The sequence below is a fragment of the Chrysoperla carnea genome, chromosome X (assembly GCF_905475395.1).
Source record: "Chrysoperla carnea chromosome X, inChrCarn1.1, whole genome shotgun sequence".
NCBI lineage: Eukaryota > Metazoa > Arthropoda > Insecta > Neuroptera > Chrysopidae > Chrysoperla > Chrysoperla carnea.
Window position 1 is genome coordinate 26,409,861 of NC_058342.1, and position 23,086 is coordinate 26,432,946.

Below are 23,086 nucleotides of genomic sequence, written 5' to 3' on the forward strand. Positions count from 1 at the left end.
TTGAATATAGTTATTTTTTTTAACCATGCCTGTAAATTTTATTTGAATTTATGGAAGAAGGCGTATAAACAATATTGGAAATGTTGAAAATTTTAAATATATTTATTTTGAGATCGAAAATAGATAATTCTTAAGGTGTGTTTTCATGATGACGCTCGACGCTGAGTTTGAGCGTCAAATTAGGTTACGGCCTAAAATGACTTTTTAATGACTTTTTAAAGTTTAAACAATTTTTATTATCAGGATTAATTTTGAGAGTATTGGATATAGTTGTTTATCACTACCCATTATGGATATAGTTGTTTATCATTACCAAGTATCTTATTAAAAATGAGGTTATAGATTAATAAACGTTTTTGTTTTTTGCCGCTACTTTTTACAATAGGCCTTTTCATCATGTTATAAGCGCAAGTGCAGGGTTTATTTTTTCGTACTGACAGCAATAAGTACGACTAAGATAGAAGATATTTGTTATTCATTTTATCACATTGGTTATAAATCATTTAGTACGAAACAAAAGTGAATCGTGATTTTAAAATGAAAAGCCCTATTTGACGCTGGACATAGTTCTATTTATTTCAGCTAGGTGGAATCCTAATTTGTCGCTCAAAGCCAGCGTCAAGCGTCACCATGAAATTACATCTTTAATACATACTAAGCATAAAATATCCTTGAAAAAAATAAATTGAATCAAAATAACTTTTCAAATTTTTATTAGCGGTTTTTCTCAAAATATAATTTGCGAACTTACGCCCTTGTTTCATCCATTTCCTCAATTGGTGACCTGATCACCATACATATTCGGTTGTTTTTTATGCATGGAGGTGTAAACTAAATACCTATACCTTTAAAATACGACGAACTCACCATACGTAGTGAGTAAATGAGTATATACGTAATAACGACGTTCTCTTTGAACTTTAGTGTATACACTATTTGCACTGAGTGTATTTAGAAAAGGATATCCTTATAGTGCTATGATAGCACTTGTCTCTTTTTACTTACACCCAGTGTAAATACACGGAGACAAAAAGAACGAAATAATGTAATATAAACAGTGATACACAGTACCAGTATCAGAGTACGTTTATCACAATTTATTCACAAATATTGTACATATTTTTTATTTGAACTGTTACGTGGCGACATTTCAAAAATGTTCTTAAGGGATCTTTTCAGTTTAGTAGACAAAAAATTTACGTTTTTTGGATTTTTTTATAAACTTTATTATTTATTGCAAATAAAATATAATTTAAGGTAGTTAAATATAAAAATAAACTTAAGAAGGAAAACCCACATGACAGGTTAAAAAGTTTTTACGGGAAGAACTAATTATTGCAGGATGGATTACTTTGTTAAGGAAGTACGAACAAGAGATTAAGGGTTGAAAATTTTGTACCAAATTTTATCGCTGCACGGGCAGCCTACATGACAGGCCCCACAAAAAAATGAAAAAAAAGTCTATGATGAAAACATATTCACCAAATTTCCGGGAAACAAAATACGTTGGTTTGCGGTGAAAATTTAAATGTTTTTGATTTTTTACCATAAATTTCATCAAATTTCACGCCGAAAGGAAAAACCGCAACTTTCTAGCATATATAGAAGAAAATAGACAGTTTTGGAGGTATTTTCTCATTTACGGGGAATTGCGACGTATATCTTTAAACTTCTGGTAGTTTTCTGTTAATTTGACATGATTACACGTCGAATGGGAAAACTTCATTATTCTACGTGAACAGAAGTGAAAAGGGTAGTTTTAGAAATGTTTTGCCTATTTCCGGCGGATATTAAAATACATTATAGTCTTATTCCCCCTTTTATCGCCTATTTCACCCCTTCAAGTTTTATTTTCGCAACAAAAAGTATCCTATGTCCTTTTTCAAGGTCCCATCTATCTCTAAGTCGGAAGTCATCAAAATTGGTTTTGTGTCTTAGGCGTGAAAACGTAACATAAATATTTTCACATTTATAATATTAGTTAGGATATGTTCGTGCAAAGAAAGGGAAGATTTAACACGTGAATCGAAGTGGTAGTGTAAAAATTTGCACTGTTTTTTCGGTTTGTCGCCACTCTTTTATTGCACCAGACACCTTAATAGATTGATATAACCATACTTAATTAATTACGTGTATTTAATTTAGCATTTACGTCAATTTAATATTTTTGAAAAACAAGTGAAAACAAACAATTGACTGAGTTAATTGTTGAAATACCATGTATAGACAGTGTTGATTACGCAATCGTTTAGTTTTTTACGTCATGTAAGTAAAGAAAGGTACAAGAACATACTATATGTTCCTAACCTAATTTGGGTCTTCACGGGTAAACAGTTATGTTTTCGAAAAAATGTTTCAAACAAAAGTTGTTAACTTTTTTATAAGAAACATTTTTTACCTTTAAGTTTTTCTTCTATCTCTTACGGTTTACAAGATGGGTCCTACGGACCCAATACTCAATTGACCTATGTTACTCATTTACGAACTCGAACTAACTTTTTACGTCCTAAGCACGCTATAAAAATTTCAGTTCGATATCTTCTTTCGTTTTTGAGTTTTCGTAATGACAGATGGACAACCGGAAATGAACTGATTAGGTTATTTTATGAATACATATACAAAAATTTTGTTGGTAGCATCAATATTTTTAAGCGTTGAAAAGTTGGGATTAAACTTAGTTTACCTTGATATATTTCATTTAAATATGTTATAAAAAACTGTTATGATTATTCGTAAAATTTACATTTATGAAAGATAATTCTACTGGAGTAAATCTAAGCAAAAAAAGGCTGTTATATGGATTAAAAGTTCGAGCAGTGAAACTTTGGGGTTTTTCTTTTCACATCAAAATAAGTATTTTTTGAAATTTTTTACTTTCCCGGAGTGGTGCAACATGTTTAAAAAACAAAATGGCGTCAAAAATGGAATTTTTTTCAGAAATTTTATCATTTTTATTTTATATTCGCAAAAGGAGACATCGGTGTATATCCAAATTTGCTAGGTTTGTAGTCAATGTTAAGAACTACTCCTCATATTTTTTTGGTGGGGTTTCGTCCCTTCCCCTCCCAGTTATATATATATGTATACATACATATGGTAAAACAGTTCATTTGACTGTAACTTGAAAAATATTCGATTGATTTTAATGAAACTAATATCAATAGTAGGTTTTATTACTTACAACTTTCGGTTAAAATTTTAGCAAAATCCGTTAAATAGTTCGGCCAAAATTTCCAATTTAGGGAATTGTTTAAAATGGCTGCCATTTTATGCCATTTTGTCCTACGAGGTTAAATTTTTTTTTAAATTGTAGCATTTTTTATTATCTTTTGATTTTATAATAAGTGACTTACCCGTAAAATGACTCCTTGATCCATATTTTTGCGAAAAACGGAAAATTTAACACTTTCTGGAAATAATTGTTTGGGGGGTGTATGGACTGGCTTTGGGGGGTGTTTTTTGTTTTGGCATGAGAAAACTATTTTTAAAATGGGTCTATATGGTTTAAAGCAAAATTTTTAAGTTTTAACCCCCGCGCTGTAAAGGGGAAGGGGTGTATGAAATAAATGTATCTTAAAAGATTTTAAAAAGAGGTCAAAATAGTTTAAAATGCTAAAGTAACCCAAAATATTAGCTGTTTATATTAATATAGCACTTTTTACAACATCCACCCCTTCCGCTCCCGCTTTCATATTTTTTGCAAATTCAAAATTTTTAAGATGTATGAAGGGGTTTTGGGGGTCGCTGATCTCGAACTTTTGGCCCAAATAAGTACACCCCCTAAAAATATTACAATTGTTTTTGATAATCTATTGCAAAATTCGAGATCAGCGACCTCAAAAACCCCTTTATACGTCCTAAAAATTTTGAATTTGCAAAAAATATGAAAGCGGGAGTGGAAGGGGTGGATGTTGTAAAAAGTGCTATATTAATATAAACAGCTAAAATTTTGGGTTACTTTAGCATTTTAAACCATTTTGACCTCTTTTTAAAATCTTTTAAGATACATTTTTTCATACACCCCTTCCCCCTTACAGCGCGGGGGTTAAAACTTAAAAATTTTGCTTTAAACCATACACACCTCTTTTAAAAATAGTTTTTTCATGCCAAAACAAAAAACACCCCCCAAAGCCAGTCCATACACCCCCCCAAACAGTTATTTCCAGAAAGTGTTAAATTTTCCGTTTTTCGCAAAAATATGGATCAAGGAGTCATTTTACGGATAAGTCACTTATTATAAAATCGAAAGATAATAAAAAATGCTACAATTTAAAAAAAAATTTAACCTCGTAGGACAAAATGGCATAAAATGGCAGCCATTTTAAACAATTCACTAAATTGGAAATTTTGGCCGAACTATTTAACGGATTTCGCTAAAATTTTAACCGAAAGTTGTAAGTAATAAAACCTACTATTGATATTAGTTTCATTAAAATCAATTGAATATTTTTCAAGTTACAATCAAATGAACTGTTTTACCATATGTATGTATACATATATATATAACTGGGAGGGGAAGGGACGAAACTCCACCAAAAAAATATGAGGAGTAGTTCTTATCATTGACTACAAACCTACCAAATTTGGATATGCACCGATGTCTCCTTTTGCGAATATAAAATAAAAATGATAAAATTTCTGAAAAAAATTCCATTTTTGACGCCATTTTGTTTTTTAAACATGTTGCACCACTCCGGGAAAGTAAAAAATTTCAAAAAATACTTATTTTGATGTGAAAAGAAAAACCCCAAAGTTTCACTGCTCGAACTTTTAATCCATACACAAGGCGTAATTTCACTCTACTATTCTTCTCAATGGAAAATTCGAGTTAAATAAGAATTCGATGACGCAAGAAAAAATAATGATAAATTAACTATATTTGATAATGTAGGCAATAAGGTCATTGTATTAAAAAGGGTATATATATTTGGCGTCCATGTGCGTCAATTCTCTCCCCTCATATTCAACTCAAGCGGGTTAACATCAATGCACCCCCAAATTAAATAATATATGTATTTAAAATTGAGCCTTTTTTTTTGCTATGATCAGTTTCATTTGTTTTTTTTGGTAATTCTAAAATTTTACTATTGATTTTTTAGATTTTCATGTATTTTCAGAAAATTTTTTGTAATAATTACGTCATTGAAGTATTTTAATGTGATTAAGTTGGCTGTCATGTGTTTGATGAATTAAATAAATGCAATTATGTTTGTGGATTATGGAAAGTTTTAACAAATCAAAATACACTTCAAATATTATAAGGCCATGTTTAGACTAATTGTAATTAATCTTGGGCTTAATAAAAAATATTAAAAAAAAAAAGGAAAACAAATTAAAATAAACAATTTACTTGAGTTAATTGTTTAAATACTCTGTATAGACAGTACTGAATATCAGTGCTTGTATTATTTTTCATAAATTAGAAAAATTATTTCCGTATATTTTCGAAGTAATCTTTGTTTGAAATCTTTATGCTTCAAAATTTTTCTCAAAAATGAACTCCTTTGATTCTCTTAATATAATCAGATTAGTTTGTGAATAGCCCCTAAAGAGCGAATTTACAAATTCATAATTGTCACGTAAGAAAGTTTTTTTGTACACTTTGCTAAATTTTTAGAGGACGCGTTTGTTTTTAAAAAAAAGCGCGCCCAGTCTCATCGTATAACTACATCCATTGTGTTGTAGGTGTCGTTTCTAGTGTGAAAGCACCCTTTACCAATAGACAATCTTGTAAGCATATCTAATAATGATAAGATCTTCGATGTACAGTCAAAATTCATTATAACGACGACTTGCTTATTATAGCCTTTCCAATTTACTTTACAGTAAATTTGACAGTCCTCAGTAGCTTTTATTATAAATTATTGGAAGTATATTTATTTCAATTTTTAAATTTGGATAAACTGAGTTTACTAAACATAAAAAATATCACGCAGCGTTTTGATTCGATCATATTATTAGATGAATTTCACTGCCTCCAGACTTTCTGGTTTAACTTCGAGGTAGCAACCCTATCGACAGTTGTTAATTTTTTGTAAGGAACAACTTTCTATAGTAAATTTCTATCTATAATGTTGCCAACATTAGTATGGCTTTAATTGGTTTTTTTCACTAAAGTATTGACACTTCTAGGAATGACGAAACTGGAAATTCTAAAATTATGCTCTATTATATCCATCAGTCGTTTTAAGCAATATGCACAATTAATCTTTCTGAGATAATTATCTTCCAAAGAGAAATATTGCCAAGAACCTAATTTGATGACTAATAATACCTTTCTCCGAAGAAAAATAAAAGTTTGTCAAAATCAGAATCATTAAAAAGCCGTATTGGACTCCCCATCCCTCCCCCTTCTCTGTATGCTAACTATCCTTGATAGATAAACTGTACTACTGAACTTATCGTAATATAAATGTACCATCGCATATAACGATCATATTGTACGATCCTTTCAATATCGCTATAACCGATTTTGACTGTGTTTGACAGAATGGTTTGTATGTAATTGACACTATACCGAGAAGAAAGAGGGGTTTATAAACTAGATGTCGGTAATGTAGATATTTTCATTAGAATGGTTTGTATAATTGTCAAGTAATTTTTTATAGAAGTATGTTTAGGAAGTATATCTGTCAATTTAATTTTTTTTTGTTTTTATTAAAAAATTTCTAATTTTTCAAGTTAATTTTCATTTATGTAGTTTTTAATTTAGAAAAATGCATTTTTCAATACCTGATACGAAGGAGTACACGGAAAATGGTAGTTCTTATATCGTAAGTAACTTAATATTACCATATTTCCCAAAATAAATAACACAAAAGCTTTCCATATTTTTTTTGTATGTAAACATTCCCTCTTTGGGAAAATTTGGTAGAAGAAATTAATGATGAGGAAAATTATATTACAAAATTACAATCTTAGAGACATTGGAAGTTTTACCACAAATCAAAATCCATTCATCTTAAAAATCAACTTTCACAATTTACTAAATTTTCCGTAGCCCAAAATGAATTAACTCCAATAAAAGTTAAAACCATTTTAACATTGTTAATCTATTTCAAAGAAACTATAATAAAATTTATGGTGTATTTTCTCAACGAAGTATATGAAAACATTTGGTGGTATATTTTCTAAAATTTCCTATAATTTTCCAGGGGTATAATATACATATAAATGGTGTGTACCATTGTACGGTCCGATATAAGCAATTACACAATTTACACGAACAGTTAAAACGAAAATGTGGATCATCAAATTTACCACAATTTCCACCAAAGAAATTCTTACCCTTAACTACGTCACAACTATATGACCGTCGTGCTCAATTAGAAAAATATGTTCAAGCAAGTGAGTATTTTTATCATAAATAAATTAGTTGAATCCTAAAAAAATATTCCTTTACAATAAATTATAAATTTAGTCATTTTCGATTGAGATTAGTGGTGCAAAGTATTTTTATCTCAAGTTCTAAAACTAAGAAATATTGGGATCTGAAGTAAAACTGTTTCCCACAAATTCGTCTGTTATTCAATCAAAAACGTAAAGAAATATCATCCTGATATTTTAAAAGCGTGTTCTTTCCCTAAAAGGTGATTATAATTTTGTGAACGTCTCAAATAAGAGATGAAAGAAAAGTTAAAAACAAAGAACTGAAAATTTGTTTACAGGTTAGGTTAGTGTCAAGGAAAAGTATTTTGGCTGAGTCAACTCCCAGGCTCACTTCTCCCTTTCTTTTAAAGATAATTTGGAGTAGATGATCAGCTTTAACCGAATATTATCTTAGTTTTTCGAGCTTTTCTCGGATTTTATGAAGATAAGTTAATGAACGCAATCAGAAGGTTATCCAAAAAGCCATAAAACTCGCAGCCTCGTGCTACCTCGACCCCATTAAAGGCATAGCCAATCCGTGAATCATAAAATGAACGCAATACCATAGAGAAAACCTATTAATTTTTCATCAGCTACAACAACGGATTTGTAATCTACGTAAAAAGTACTTTAATTTGAAAAGTCGCTAAAGATAGCCATTTGACACACGAGTGTGTCCGGATAACCTTACCGTTTTTTTTTTTTTTTTATGTCGAAATATCATTTTTTCGCAGTTTTTAATGCTTTGCGTTCTTTCATAGCCTCTCCAAATCATGCTAATCTTACTTCGCAGTTTTTATGGCTTTGAATATTTGTACATCCCTCAGAATTAAGCTAGAGGCTTGAAAGTCGATATGTAAATTGGATTAGGGTCATGGATGTGTCTTTCAGAGTTGTCAGCATTTTAGCCCACCTCCCTCGTTTCCGCTCTTTTATGTAGATATCGCATATTTTCATAAATTGCAAAATATAGATAAATTCCATTTCAATAAAAAAGCATCTTCTGCTTGATTTTAAGCAAATTTTGGTTTTGGGACCGATAGAGGTATAATGGCTGCACTGGATGTCCGGGAAACGTTATTTAAATGGAACTCCCTGTATATTATTTTATATTCAGGTTCTACGATCAAAATAAAATTGAATGTCATTAAAGATTACCTCACTTAAAATTCACGTTTTTCGAAATGTTATGTATTTTTTGAAAATGTAGTGAAAATTTTAACCTATAAATTCTCAAAGCTTATATCCGTTTTTCAAACCAAATTCGATTTAACTTGGAGTCTACTAATGTATTCAGTTTTTTGGTGCAATTGTGAATAATTGAATTACGTATTGCCCAGGTTGTCCCAAAATTATGACTAAAACAAGTTTTAAACGATAGTAATTTGTTCAAATTAAATAGACGCTCTGTATTTTATGTCAACAATACATGTAAAATGTAGTTATTTGCCAAAAACTATCAACTTTCCTATAGCTAACTGATTACGTTTTCATTTTCATAAAATTTTCTTAAAATCAAGCAGTTTATTCTTAATTTTTCTGAATAGTGAGGGGGAAATATGAGACTTTAGTGATGGAGCTGCTCACGATTTTTTTTATTTTATTCAATATTGATTTGCGATTTTTTTTAAATTTATAGTTGGACAAGAATCACGGATAATAACATCGAACATTCTGAACAGTTTCTTACGAAATGCACAACAGGAGAGCGAAGGTTCCGTCACCGAACAGACAACAATGGATATATATTTAATGAACGGTTATCAAATACAGATACATTTATTAACAACGGATCAAACGAATACAGTTTTAAAAAAAGTATGCGAGCAAATCAATTTACCACCAGAGTATATCGATTATTTTGCGCTGTTTTGTATACGTCGTAACGAAAATGGTGATATTACAATTGTACGAAAATTAGAAGATTTTGAATCACCGTATATTTCTCAAAAGTTATACGAAAATTCTAAACACAGCGATGTACAACGGATATATTTACGAAAAATGTAAGTTATACTTCCATCTTTATATTCTGGAAACGCAGTTCTCTGCACGATTTCACTGAGGGAAAAGCATTTTACTTGATTAGTCTAATTTTCCCCGAAAGATGTATCAAAGGTCAACGTGAGTGGTGGATATAATTCCGTTTTATGACACCTAGAACACTTATTTATACCTTGTTTACTAAATTTAGTTCCAAGTTTGTAACGCTTAAAAATATGGATACTAGGAACAAAATTTTGGTATAATTGTTCATAAAATCATCTAATTAGTCCATTTACGGTTGTCTGTCTGCCAGCCCGTCTCCCTGACAACACGATAACTCAAAAACGAAAAAAGATATCAAGCTGAAAATTTTATAGCGTGCTCAGGATGTAAAAAGTGAAGTTGAGTTCGTAAATGAGCAACATAGGTCAAGGTCTTAGACCCATCTTGTAAATCGTTAGAGAAAGAACAAAAGTTTAAATGTAAAGAATATTTCTTTACATAATAATAAACAATTTTTCTTTGAAACATTTTTTTGTAAACGTCACTGCTTACCCGGGCGCAAGTTAGGACAACATTTTGGTGTCTTTTTCTCCAGATAGAGAGTTAAAACTATAAAAGATAGAGAGTTAAAAATTTACAGATAGCTTCAACTAGTGGTTTTTTGAAACATTCTCGAAAAACGAAACAAAATTACAGAAAATTATTTTCGAAATTTTCGAAAACCAAATAAATAGCGGCCGGAAGTCCACTTGTTTTATTATGATACTAAATTTTTACTAATTAATATGGCGTCTGGTGGTCGCTATATTGAATTTTCATTACTGCTATATCTTTAGTAGCACTCGCAAGGTTAAAAGAATCAAGAATAATCAAAATCGACCGACGCGTTTGGCCTCTGGTGTGCCACATAGGAATAGACATAGACTGATAAACACATTACCACTCCTTTGCGTTGCTCACTCGGGTAAAAAACCCTTTGTGTCCATGGAATCCCTGCTATCGACTAAAGTAAATGTGACCCTAATGAAGATTTGAATTTGAATTTTCGAATCAAATTTCAAATTAAGATACTTTAAAAACAGCCAGCATTTTCAGTTTTTTGACAGTCTCTTTTATTTAAAGGTGTTGGGATCCCGAATACGATTTGGAACTGATGTGTCATCCGGTATCGTTAAATCTACTGTATGTGCAAACTGTGAGCGATGTAGAACGTGGCTGGATCATATGTACGAAAAGTGTGTTAGCACAATTAGCCGATTTACAATCGCGTGGTGCTAAAAAGCAATACTTGGAATTAGCACGAACACTTAAATATTATGGATATATGCAATTTGGTTATGCAATTAGTGATTATCCGCAACCGGATACACGTGTCATTATTGCGATTGGAAAACGAGAGTTGAGTATGCGATTACCGAGTGCGACAGAATGTAACACACGCGAAGGTTGTTTTAAAGTTACACGTATGCGATGTTGGCGTATTACAACTGTTCGCAAGGTAAGCGAATATGATTGACCGGAAATTATTATGGTTAATCTAAGATTAACCTCAAACAGTCAAGTTAGTATTATAGACTCTAATATATGGAGTCAGAAAATGCTTTAAATGTTGAAAACCTGTCGTATTTCAAAAAATTGGTTTTTCTAAGTGTTCTTTAGACTTTTAGGAACATTCATCAACAATAACCTATGCCTTAATTTGAAAATTGGGGAAGTTTCAATCACCCCCCCCCCCCCAACAAGAAACGGTCTATAAAATGATTATTTTGCCTCTTGGCTCTAGGGGGTTTTTGTTTTCTGACTACGAATACGGGGTTTGAATTCATCAATACCACACTCCAGTGGCATACACAGTATGCTCCAACAACACCATATTCCAGTATGAGATTCGTGCCATTTTTGGTGAAAAAAAACTCATTTTTTTTGGGCGAAAATTGAAATATAAACATTTTGCTGCGAAAAATTCTACCAGAGGTTTGTTGTTGGTCGCTGATCGGCATTACTCGACATTACTTTGAAAACTGAGAAATTTAGTGTAGGTTTCCAATCCCCAAAGCACTCCAAATAGTTACATAGTGATAAAAAAATTTTTTTAAATCAAGGTCGCTGATCATGAATTCAAGGTTAAAAAGTTGTTGTCGTATTCAGTTGCTTTTTATCCTTGAATTTATGATCAGCGACTTCGAAAACTCTCGGGGGGCAATTTCCTAGATGAAATTTTAATTGTTTAAAATTTATTTCACTGTTACCATTTGAAGTGCTTCGGGGATGGGAAAACTACCGCAATTTTCTTAGTTTTCAAAGTACTGGCGAGGTTAGGTTAAAATTTTTATTGAAATCGGAGCTGTTCTTCCATTTTTCCACATTTGATGGTATTTTCCCGCTTATTTACTGTGTTATATAATTAATTAAAAAATTCAAAAACAGTTATTTCAAAGTTTTAAGTTTTCATTCCCGTCAACAGTCCCCATGACTGACTTTATTTATTTATTTGTTTTTTGTTTAAAACAGAATGACACAAACGATTGTGACCCAGAACCACAACTGGAATTATCGTTTGAGTATTTATTATCGAAGGATAAGCTGCGTTGGATCAATATATCAAGTCCACATGCCATATTTATGTCAACATGTTTACAATCGGTGGTCGACGAACTCTTATTGAAGAAGAATGGTCTTAGTGGTGGGGTAGGAGACAGCAGTGGAGCCACTAAACAATTTAATAATATTGATGCCAAGAATCATTCATGGACCTATATGAAACGTGACGGATCTATCTCTTTAATTGATCTAAATTCATCTGTTGATGCGCCAGAAAATGTGGTAAGTAGAGTAAAATAATTGTCATTATATCTGATAGTCATTATAAGCAATATGTACGTTTTATCTCTTTGAAATAATTATCTTCTTGAGTGAAATATTACTAGGAGCAATTACAAATGAAGTCCGGGTCCTTTGGACGCCCCAACAAGAAGAGTCCCCTGATTAGTGTCATGACTAAAAAATAGTGTCTAGTCGCTATAATGGTACAGGGCGTCTAGCTAGCGGTCCTGGCTTAGAATGTTCGGGTCCAAAACCTAAGATCCATCAATCCTGGGAGAGATCCCGACGCAGAAGCTGTGGGCTTTCTGCGTGGTGTCTGGCCTCGACAAAATCCTTTAGCTTCGTCCGATTTTAAAAGCGCCTCCTATCCGAAGACTTTTCGTTTTCGGATTACAGGCCGTTCTCACGGAGGGCACAGAGGACTCTTGGTCTAGGCGCTAGGGGCGCACTTGCGGTACCCCTCTTTTATTTACAAGCAATTTTGAAACTTTTCTGGAAAACTTTTTACACCTAAACTTACGAACCACGTTTTACGCCTAAACTTCCAAACTCTCCTAAGATTTTCGGATTAGAGATAAACGGAACTATGGGAAAGGACATAGGATACTTTTTGTCGCGAAAATAAAACTCTTAAAGAGGGTGAAATAGGAAAAACAGCTCTAAAACTACTCTTTTCACTTTTATTCAAATTTTTTTTCTATTCGGCACGTAATAAAGACGAATTAACCCGTCGAAAATGGTAAAAACACCCCCAAAACTACCTCTTTTCTCTTATATATGTTAGAAAGATGCGGTTTTTTACTTTCGAGCTAAAATTCCATGAGACTTATGGTAAAAATAAAAAAATTTTAAATTTTCATCGTAAACTACCAGTTTTGACTGCAAATATGTAATATGTGTTTCAGGAAAATACACCACGATCATCACAACAATGGAGTGAACCATTTTCAATAAAAAAATTACAAGAGAAATTCAGCAACAGCGCTCTAAGTCGTTTTATGAGCGGAAACAATCAATTTATTGAGAACGATGCCTTTGAAGATATCGGTGATGAAGATTTGTAAATTTTTATTTTACAAAGAAGGGATGATCTAGACTGAAATGAATCGCTTCTAAATCGCTTTTAGAAATTTTGTTTTTTTTTTTATTAACTTTGTGCAATAATTTTGTTTTTAAATTCTTTGACTGAATTTTATAGGTCGATAAAAATCATAGACTAACTAATCTAGGAGCAAGTGTAATATTTGAAACGTCATTTTAGAATGGCTGTAAATTTTGGGGATTGTTGTCATTGTCGTGCTTAGTAATTTTTTAAAATACGATAATTTTCATAGCCAAGAACTTTTCTGTTGCAACTCTCTTGAGACTTCTGTTGCTCTACACCTTAAAAAGTGAAAAATTTCAGGCGTCGACCGATGGGCATTCTGCCTTGCTGAATATCGAATAAAATTAATTTTGTATTTTTGATGTTATAAAAACGGGGTTTTTAGCAATTAGGAGGGGATTCTTAGAGGAAAAACTGTTTTACTGCTTTGAACTTCCGTACAACCTCTCCAAATTGAGCCCTTAGGTTGAAAATCGATACGTATGTTGAGGTTAGTATCAAGGATGTGTTTTTTGAAAGTGTTAATTTTTCTTCTTCCACCTCTTTTTCTATATCACAAAATCATATTTTTTTAGCGGTTTTTAAGGCTTTCCAAACTACTATAGCTCTTCCAAATTGAACTACAGTGTTGAAAATTGGTACGTATGTTGAGGATGTACCTTTTAGAATTTTTAACTCCACAGCACTTCTACCTCCTTTTCTATACCACAAAATCTTTTTTTTCGCGATTTTTAAGGCTTTTCACACCCTCAAAGCTCCGCTACAGTGTTGAAACTTATATAAGTTGAGTTAATGTCAAGGATGTGCTTTTTGAGGGTGACAACTTCCCAACCCTCCCTTTTTTTACCCCAAAATATTTGACATCTAACAGAGAGGGGGAAATATGATTTTAGTGATGGGGATCCGCTTCTCACTTTTCTAGGGTCATTAGAAAGTGTAATATCCGACTAAAAGTATTAAGACAGAACCTTGATAAATTTCTATCGAATTTTCAGCCATTCTAAAGTGACTTTCAAATAATATACCTGGCCACAGACCTACAATTGGCGAAATTGAAAAACTTGCAGAGAATTTTTGAAAAAAAGTCTATGATTAACGACTTTTTTACATGCTTTTATTTCAGAGCAAAATGAACGTTCAACGTGATATTTGTACGAACATTTGTTTTTAACACTTTCTAAATTATTAGATGAAAATCGTTAAACTAAATTATAAACTGTTCGCCCAAAAAAAAAACTGCAATCAAAAGATTAGAAACTTATACCAAAACATCGCATTTTTTGAGTTTCGTACCCAAAAGGTGACCAACGGAACCCTATTACGAAGGTATAGTCTGATTTTATACAGGGTTTTGGGCGCTACCACAGAAAATATTCGATGAATTCTCAAATGAACGTGATTTTTGTATTATATCAGCAAATTTTACCGAGTTTTAGCAAATTTCGACGAAAAGGGATATCCAATTTCGATAAAACGCAGTACAAAAGATAATTTTGTCCCCAAAAATTGTAGGAAAATATGAATGACCTAAACGAGCTGCCAAAACCTTGGAACCTGGGTGATTTTATACGTTAGGCCAGAATCACACTTTTCCACAAAGTGGAAATGGGTGCGCTATCTCCCCCACCAAAGATTTTTAAGGGGATAACGACCTCCAGTACCATTGGGAGAATTTGAAATTATGTGGAATATTATGGTTTTGGACAAATCTACAAAACCATTATGGCCCCAGGTTTTTGGCAGCTCGTTTTGGTCGTCTTGCATATTTTATTACAACTTCGAGGGCAAAATTTGGTTCATTTAATGATTGATTGCGTAGTTTCTGAGATATCGTCAAAAATTTCATACGACGAATAAAAATATAGTGGATTCTAGTGTCCTTTGGATATTTTCCAAATTTTTAAAACAAAAGAGATTATTTTTTTTAATTTACTGGCTATAATTTTAAATTTTTAGAATGTTTATAATTTAATTTAACGATTTTACCAAAAAATTGTTGTAAAAAAATACAAGGTGTTCCAGTGAAGTTGTTAAAAAATTAGTTTAGAGAAAAAATGGAAAATTTGTAATTAGTCCTTTACTGAATCACTTTGTTAATTGGCATTAATGCTAATTTGATATTTCTAAACCAAAGAAAAATCAATTTTTTAGGAACACATTTATGAGGAAACAATGTCCTCGAATGAAAATGGAAACAGGGATTCTTTTTTTTTTTTGGTTTTAAAACCTTGACCCTATATGTATGTAAAGTAGACTTGTGGTACAAATTAATGTTCCATTACTCAATTAGTTAAGTTTTTTATATTTTATTTTTTTTGGCGAAACGAAAAATTACTACGTCAAACTTTTTGCCCACTTTCACATGACAAAGATGGCTTTTGTTTTTGTTTTAAAATCGACTGAAACAATTGACAAATGATTTTAGGGAAAAATTCAAAAGTGCCAACTTTTTTCCATAGTTTTTTTTATCAATTTTTTGTTTACAGGGAGTTTTAGTTTTCTAAGTATTTTTACAACGGTCATAATAAAAATGTTTACAAGTTACTCGAGACATGTCATCAAAAATCGATTTTAGGGGATTTTCTTTTTCAATTTTTCCATAAACACTTAAAGATACTAGAGTCAAACGTAGTATTTGACAGTCATTTCAGAACTGGGGGACTTTTATTTTAGGGAATGTCTGGAAAATGTTAAATTACTCGGCAAGCACCTCTGAATGTTGTTCGCTGCCAAAAACAGTACATTGACAAATGTAGGTCAGATCAAAACCAAACTTTTCCATTTTCAATTCCCCCGAATGGTACTAAGAACCTCTAGCCACTCAGATGATTTTTTTGATCGCTGATGACACTTTATAAAATGAATGTTTGCTGGAAATGGCTCCAGGGGATTTTTCTTAATCGCTTAGACCCAGACATTACGGGCCTAAGCATTAATCCAGCCTAGATCTTGGCTGGATTAATGCTTAGGCCCGAGTGCTACTGAGAGTCTCTAGTCACCCCTCCCTTCATAGTTGTAGGAAAGTATGCAAAACTTAAACGAGCTGCCACAAACCTGAGACCTTTTAAGCTTTGTAGATTAGCCCAGAACCACATTTTTCAAAAAATCCGCAAGTAATATCACGGCTCGCTATGCTCCGCCAAAGTTACATACTTTTACGGTGGATAGCGATCCCTAATCCACTCGGTGGATTGGAATTTAGTTTGTTTAGAAAAACGTAAGAAAAGACTTTGGCCATGAAAGTTTGTGTATTCTAAAAAAGTGATAAGAAACGATTTTGACGAAAGTCTCTCAAATTTCCAGTCATTCTGAATTGACTGTCAAATACTACATGTGACCCTAGACCTAATATGCATTTAATATAAACTTGCCATAATAATACTTTTTGTCAAACTGAAAAAGCAAATCAGAAACTTTCTCATTTGTGTTTCGAGTAAAACTAGAATAGTTTTAGTAATAATTGGGACGCATAATATTTCCACTAAAGTTTTCTCGACCAATCTTCTATTAATATTTTTTATTTTGGGAATGTGTGAATTGTGTAAATAAAATGATTGTGTGTGAAAAATGGGACCCTATGGCTCCTTTTTTTGATCATTTTAGGCTTTAAATTATATTTCAATTTTTTTTTTTTAAATTAACCCTATAGGTTGATCTTGAGAGTGGTATTGATGCGATGAAAATCAATAAAAACTTTGGCTGTAGGGTATTCCTAGGTTTAAAAATTTATTTATGAAAATTTTAAAGATGCATTAATTATTTCTATATTATCATGATATTCTATTTAATTTTATTAGACTTAAAACGTTTTAACACTTAAATTTTCAATTTGTTGCCCCCCTCCCTCCCTTTCTAAATTTTTTATAGCCTAAAATGATCGAGAAAATTTTTTACTTTTGTTTGTATACATGTGTTTGATGAAAGTTACGTACAATTTATAGATTGAATGTTGTTTGGGGAAAATCTAAATATTTTGTCCAAGCAGAAAGTATTTAGATTTGGTGTAAATGATACACTCAAAACGTAATCAAATTTGAACCAATTGAACGTGACCCAATCCGTAGAGATCTTGTATCCGATATTAGGATCGTCTATATTATAGTCGAATTAAGGTGGTTCAGCTGTCTCGTGACTAGTCAACTAGGAAATTTTTATGACGTAAATGTAAAAAAATGTTCTAAAAATATCGAAAAAGCGTTAAAAACCAAAGTTTTTTCATGTTTTATTTTTGGAAAGCGCCGTAAGGTAATGTTTTTCTGCATAAAGAAAATCTGTGATAAATTTTCTTCATGATGAAAACTTTTTTGAAGCTCATTCACCGAATCACAATTTTAAAATGAAATAATTCAAAATTGCCCCGCAAGAGGCCCGTACTTGCACGTACTTCACCGTACTTGCTCAAACAGCCAAACCACTTTAATAAGCCAGAAAATGTTGGAAACTTGTCGGAGAACAACGATTTTAAAAATTCCTTTGCGGAAATTTCAAGGATAAAATTGAACACACAAGAAATAAATTTGTCTTTAGATTATGATTCGATTGGTTCATTTTGATTATATGCGAGTGTACATGAAAATTTTATTAAAGAAAATAGTTAAAAATATAAATTTATATGTATTTTCCAAAAATAAAAGAAAATCGTTATAATCGATACCAATTTATATTAATTTCGGTAAATTATTTTATATACATAATATTAAAACCCAATGAATTTGATTATTGATTCCCAAAATTGCATCCAAAAGTAAGTTAAGGCTCCTTTAGGCACCTTGGAACATATACATACTGTGAGTAGAACGAATCCAGGCAGAAACTATATAACCTAAAATAAATTTTAACTTAGTAATTTTCGCCCATTCTCTCCCGAAAATAATTTTATAAAACATCCATAATTTATCAAGAAAAACAGCAAGTTTTCCTTAGATTTGTCTAATGGTCGAATAAAGTTGCCGGAAAAAACTGCCAATTTTTGAAAATTTATCGAACAGCACTAATTTCAAAAATTAGACTTTGAGGAACATTCATCACCACCAACCTCTGTCTAGATTTGAAAATTGGGGGAATTTAACCCCTCCCAAACTACCTTAACAAGAAACAAGTCTCACCTCTGGAATTGGTTTTAGGGTGTTTTTTTTTTTGTCTCTGATCACGAATACGGTCTCTAAATTCAACAATACCACATTCCAGTAGGAGATTTGTGCCATTTTTGACCAAAAATACACTCCCCCCAAACGACCCTAACAAAAAACAGTCTATGAAATGAATATTTTACCTCCGGAATTGGCTCTAAGTAATTTTTTTGTTCTCTGATCACGAATATGGGTTCTAAATTCAACAATATCACATTCCAGTAGGGGATTTGTGCCATTTTTGGTCAAAAATACACTCCCCACCCCAAACTACCATAATAAGTATATCCAATGAAAATTTTACCTCCGGAATTGGCTTTGGGGGGTTTTTTTAGTTTCTGATCACGATGCATTCCAGTACTGGATTCCAATATCGAAATTGTTGCGAGAAGAGATCACTTGAGCCAATTTCGGAGGTAAAATATCCATTTTATTGACTGTTTCTTGTTGGGGTGGTTTGAAGGGATTGAAACTCTTCCAATTTTCAAATGAAGTGGTGATTAATGTTCCTGAAGGTCTTAAGGAGCACGAAGAATTTTTTTTAATCGGTGCTGTTCGGCAGTTTTTCAACATTTTCCGGCTTATTAATTCGACTATAAAAAGGTTATTTCGCCCATCGATTACAAAAAAACCAAAAAGTAATGTTTTTTAGTAAAATTGAAAATTTTTAATGTTTTTAAATTGGTTTTCCCGTATTCGCTTACACCTGGAATTTCCTTAAACAACCTGATCTCAAGGTAAATTCCCATGTGCCAAAACTTTGAATGCAATTCTGGAGATGAGTTTTTTTTTTACTCTCATTCACTGGGCTATTATTATCCAATTCAAATAATATAATGTACGCTAAGCGATCTTCACACGATAGCGTCTCTTGTAAAGTAATTTTGGATCCAACGTGTTTTAAATCCAAATGTTTTTACTCATACTCAGCTACATTTGTAATGAGCAGATTATCTTTAAATGTCAGGGAATTTTGAATTTTTTTTTTTAATATTCATAATAAATGATTACGCTAACGTGTGAATAGACTGGTGTACTAATATGTAATAGAAAATATAATAAAAATGTGACTGAAGCCATCTCTAAATCATTTTCTCCGAAATTAATTTTGAAGTTGTCCAAAATATTTTAGAAAATTAATATGTCGGGAAAATTTTTTTTTCGAAGAAAATGATTTGGATGTGAGTGTATCAGGCATAAGATTCAAATGTTTTTTCAATATTATATTATTAATTTTTGTAACAGAAGGCAAAATATACAGAAAAATATTTTATACTTGACTGATTGTGTTTTTTTTTTCTTTTGGACCCTAGATCTCTTTTGACAATTTTCTATGAAAAATATCGTCAATTATCAGGCCTATATCTCGAAAAATTTTTGGCCTAGTTGAATTTTAAGTGCTTGATTGTTAATTGTTAAGAGAGCGCGCGAAAAATCACCCATGTTCTATATATGCTAGAAAGATGGGATTTTCACAAATCAACTCGAAATAAATTCAAATTTTTCGAACTTTTCTATTAATTTGACTTATTTTGAGTCGTTTGGTGAAAATCCCATCTTTCTAGCATGCATAAAACAGCAAATCGTTATCATTGGGTGGTTTTCCGCGCGCTCTCTTAACAATAAGCAATCAAGCACTTAAATTTCAATAAGGCCAAAAATTTTTGCGGGATACTGTTGAGTAAGCTTTGCACTACAAATACGTAAGTTTTATACATATTGAAAATCACATAGATTTTCATAGGCTTTTATACATTTTCATAGGCTTTTTGAGGGATGAAAAATCTCTAAGAACATTTTTCAAGTATAAGATAAAATTTTCCGAAGCAATTCGGTCAATATTACTCATTTGTTAAAAAAAAATTAGTTTTAACAATATCCTACCGAGTTACCCACCGGCAACCTGCAATGTTAGCATGTTTTCAACAAGATCCTGCAAAAATTTTCCTTGCGAAAATTAATCATACTCAATGACGAATTTTGCCGGGACTAAAGGAAAATCATTTCTGTATATAAAAGTGTCCGTTCTACAACATTAAATAAGGATAGCGCTGCTGTAGCAAAAATGTACATTTTAAAATATGTACTCAAAGTAATAAGAGAAGGATACATAACTAAACAAGTTATTAGAGAATGATAGAGAAGTTCACTCAATCTTCCAGAACCCTTTTTAATTCGTCCGTCGATCAAAATCGAAAAAATCAAAAAAAATTTTCTCAACATTTTTTAAAGTTTTTAAGCATTTTTTGAAGATTTGACATTAGGAGAACATGATCAGAATTCAACTTTATTTGGGCTCACTACTTTCCCAATTGTGAGCAATTTTATAAGATTTGGTAACAGGAAAACATGTTAAATATAAGTATATGCAAATATAAGCAAGATGTGTTTCTTTTTTAACTATATACAATTATGTATATATCTAACTCTCTTACAATATTATTTTAAAGCGGCCATGTTTTTTTATTATTGACCAATAGAATAGCTTTATTATAATATATTTGTTTCTCTTGGTACAAAGAAGCTATGTATATACTTTACTCTCTTGTTAAGCAAGATATTAAATTTAAAGGTAGTACATCCGTATACCTTTTTTAAGGTAGTATAACCATAAATTCACTTTTCTGTGCAATGTAATATCATGTTTTCCTATCACCAAATATTAAATTTTTTACTTCAAAAATAGAAAATTGGCTTGTAACGTGTTTTGCCTGTATCCGTAATAATAAATAAAATGTCCAAAACTATTTTAGGAATTCAAATAAAAATTTTGATGACTTTAAAATTTAAATGGATTTTATTTACTAATTTGAACTCAAGGTAGATAATAACACTATAATAATAACTTTTTAATAATAATTTTGTTCTTAGACTGTGAATGAACTGGGAAGTGACATTTTATCTCTGTAGTATTTTCATTGAAAATAATATTTTTTGATTGAAAATAATGTTGTAATTTGTACATTGCTGGTTAAATTCACAGTCTAATTTACGAAATCGTAGACAAGGATGGAGAGATATAGTTAGGTAATGCCATCTAAAAGTATATTAAGAAAACTTTAAACATTAATTGCAGTCTTCTGTAAAATAAAGCCATCTATTTGTGTAATATTCATTTATAAGTACAGTTTTTTATTTTATTTAATAAAAGAAATCTGTGTAATCAAAGGAGATGCAGATTCCTGTAAAAAAAGCGCTTCCATCTATATTTTATAAAATTAACTACGAACTTTGTTGTTGTTGTTTTGTTTCAAAAACATGTTTTAAGTTTGTGTATTAGGAAGACATGATCTCAACATAGAAATAATCCAATTAAATCCATCCAAATCATCCAAATTCAGAGAAATTTTATAAGTTTTGGTAATAGGATAACATGTTAAATATAACTATATCGCATGATATGTTTGTCTTTTTTGGTTCATTTTATTTACATATATATCTCACTTTTATTCGTTATCTCTCTTAACTAAATTTAATTCTGTATATATCTAACTCTTATATATTAAAGCGGCCATATTTTTTTTTTATTATAACGTTACTCTTTTGTTTGAAGGCGTATCTATTTTTATCATCTGTGGAGGTAGTTTGTCTTTTTTGGTTCATTTATTTTCATATATGTCTCACTTTTATTATAAATTAAATTCGTTATCTCTCTTAACTATATTCAATTATGTATATATCTAGCTCTTTTATATTAAAGCAGCCATGTTTTTTTTATTATTGACCAATAGGAATATCTTATTAATAATATATTTGTCTCTTTTAGTTCAACATAATTATTGTATACAACGCACTCTTTTTTTAGAAGGCGTGTCTATTTTATTCATCTGTTAAGGTAGTATTCCGTTTATAATATTTTAAGGTAGTTGTCTGTAAACTCACTATTTGTTTATCAATTTTTCATGTTCTCCTGTCACCAAATATTAAATTTTTTACTTCAAAAATAGAAAAGTAGCTCGTAATGTGTTTTGCCTATATTGTAATAAATTTACAAACTGTCAAAACTACTTTTACGAGTCAAATAAAATAATATTTATTTTTTTCTAGTGGATTTTAATATATATAAGTTTAAAGTTCATACTTTAATTTTCAAAATAAGCTTTAAAGCTTCGAATTACAATGTTTAAACTAAAAATAGTTAAATAAATGTATCTTAATTTCGAGGTTATTGGTTCGGGTAGTAAATTCGACCAGAAGTTTATGATTTGTGTGTATATTCTGTGTATCTTTTTTCTCCGATTCTTCAAATATTTTCTTTAAAATCGAAATCATCACATGTATATCAGTTTGAAAAATGGAAAAGAAAATGGCAATTAAACTTGAAAATCAAATTAATACAGAACTCATAATTAAAGATGAAATATTAGAAGACAGTGATATTCAATTAGAAAATGAACAAATTAAAGAAGTTAATTTTACAATGGAAGATCGGAAAATTGAGGAAATTAAAAATGAAAAATTAGACAGTGATGTTACAATCAAATTTGAATATATTCATATTGAAAAACAATTAAAAACAGAAATTAAAGAAGAAAAATTAGATGAAAGTGATTTAGAACTATTACATAGTGAAGAAAAACAATTTCCATGTGATGTTTGTGATAAAACATTTAAAAGAAAAAGTTATTTAATTGAACATAAACGTATTCATAGTGGAGAAAATCCATTTTCA

General features: G+C 31.0%; 1 protein-coding gene across 1 annotated transcript; it reads left to right on the forward strand.

Moving 5' to 3' along the window:
* The first annotated feature begins 6,637 nt into the window (after nucleotides 1–6,637).
* Nucleotides 6,638–15,215, forward strand: LOC123302132 (sorting nexin-17). Its single transcript, XM_044884935.1, has 6 exons — nucleotides 6,638–6,773; nucleotides 7,155–7,347; nucleotides 9,008–9,374; nucleotides 10,480–10,855; nucleotides 11,869–12,180; nucleotides 13,086–15,215. The coding sequence occupies exons 1-6, from the start codon at nucleotides 6,717–6,719 to the stop codon at nucleotides 13,242–13,244; spliced, it is 1,464 nt and encodes a 487-aa protein (XP_044740870.1). The 5' UTR covers nucleotides 6,638–6,716; the 3' UTR covers nucleotides 13,245–15,215.
* Nucleotides 15,216–23,086: the final 7,871 nt, after the last annotated feature.

Excerpts from the sequence above, each read along its gene's own strand:
- LOC123302132 (XM_044884935.1), top strand. The coding sequence starts at position 6,717 with ATGCATTTTTCAATACCTGATACGAAGGAGTACACGGAAAATGGTAGT. Across the intron at positions 6,774-7,154 it reads AAAATGGTAGTTCTTATATC|GGGTATAATATACATATAAA; the intron begins GTAAGTAACTTA and ends ATAATTTTCCAG. Across the intron at positions 9,375-10,479 it reads CGGATATATTTACGAAAAAT|GTGTTGGGATCCCGAATACG; the intron begins GTAAGTTATACT and ends TTTTATTTAAAG.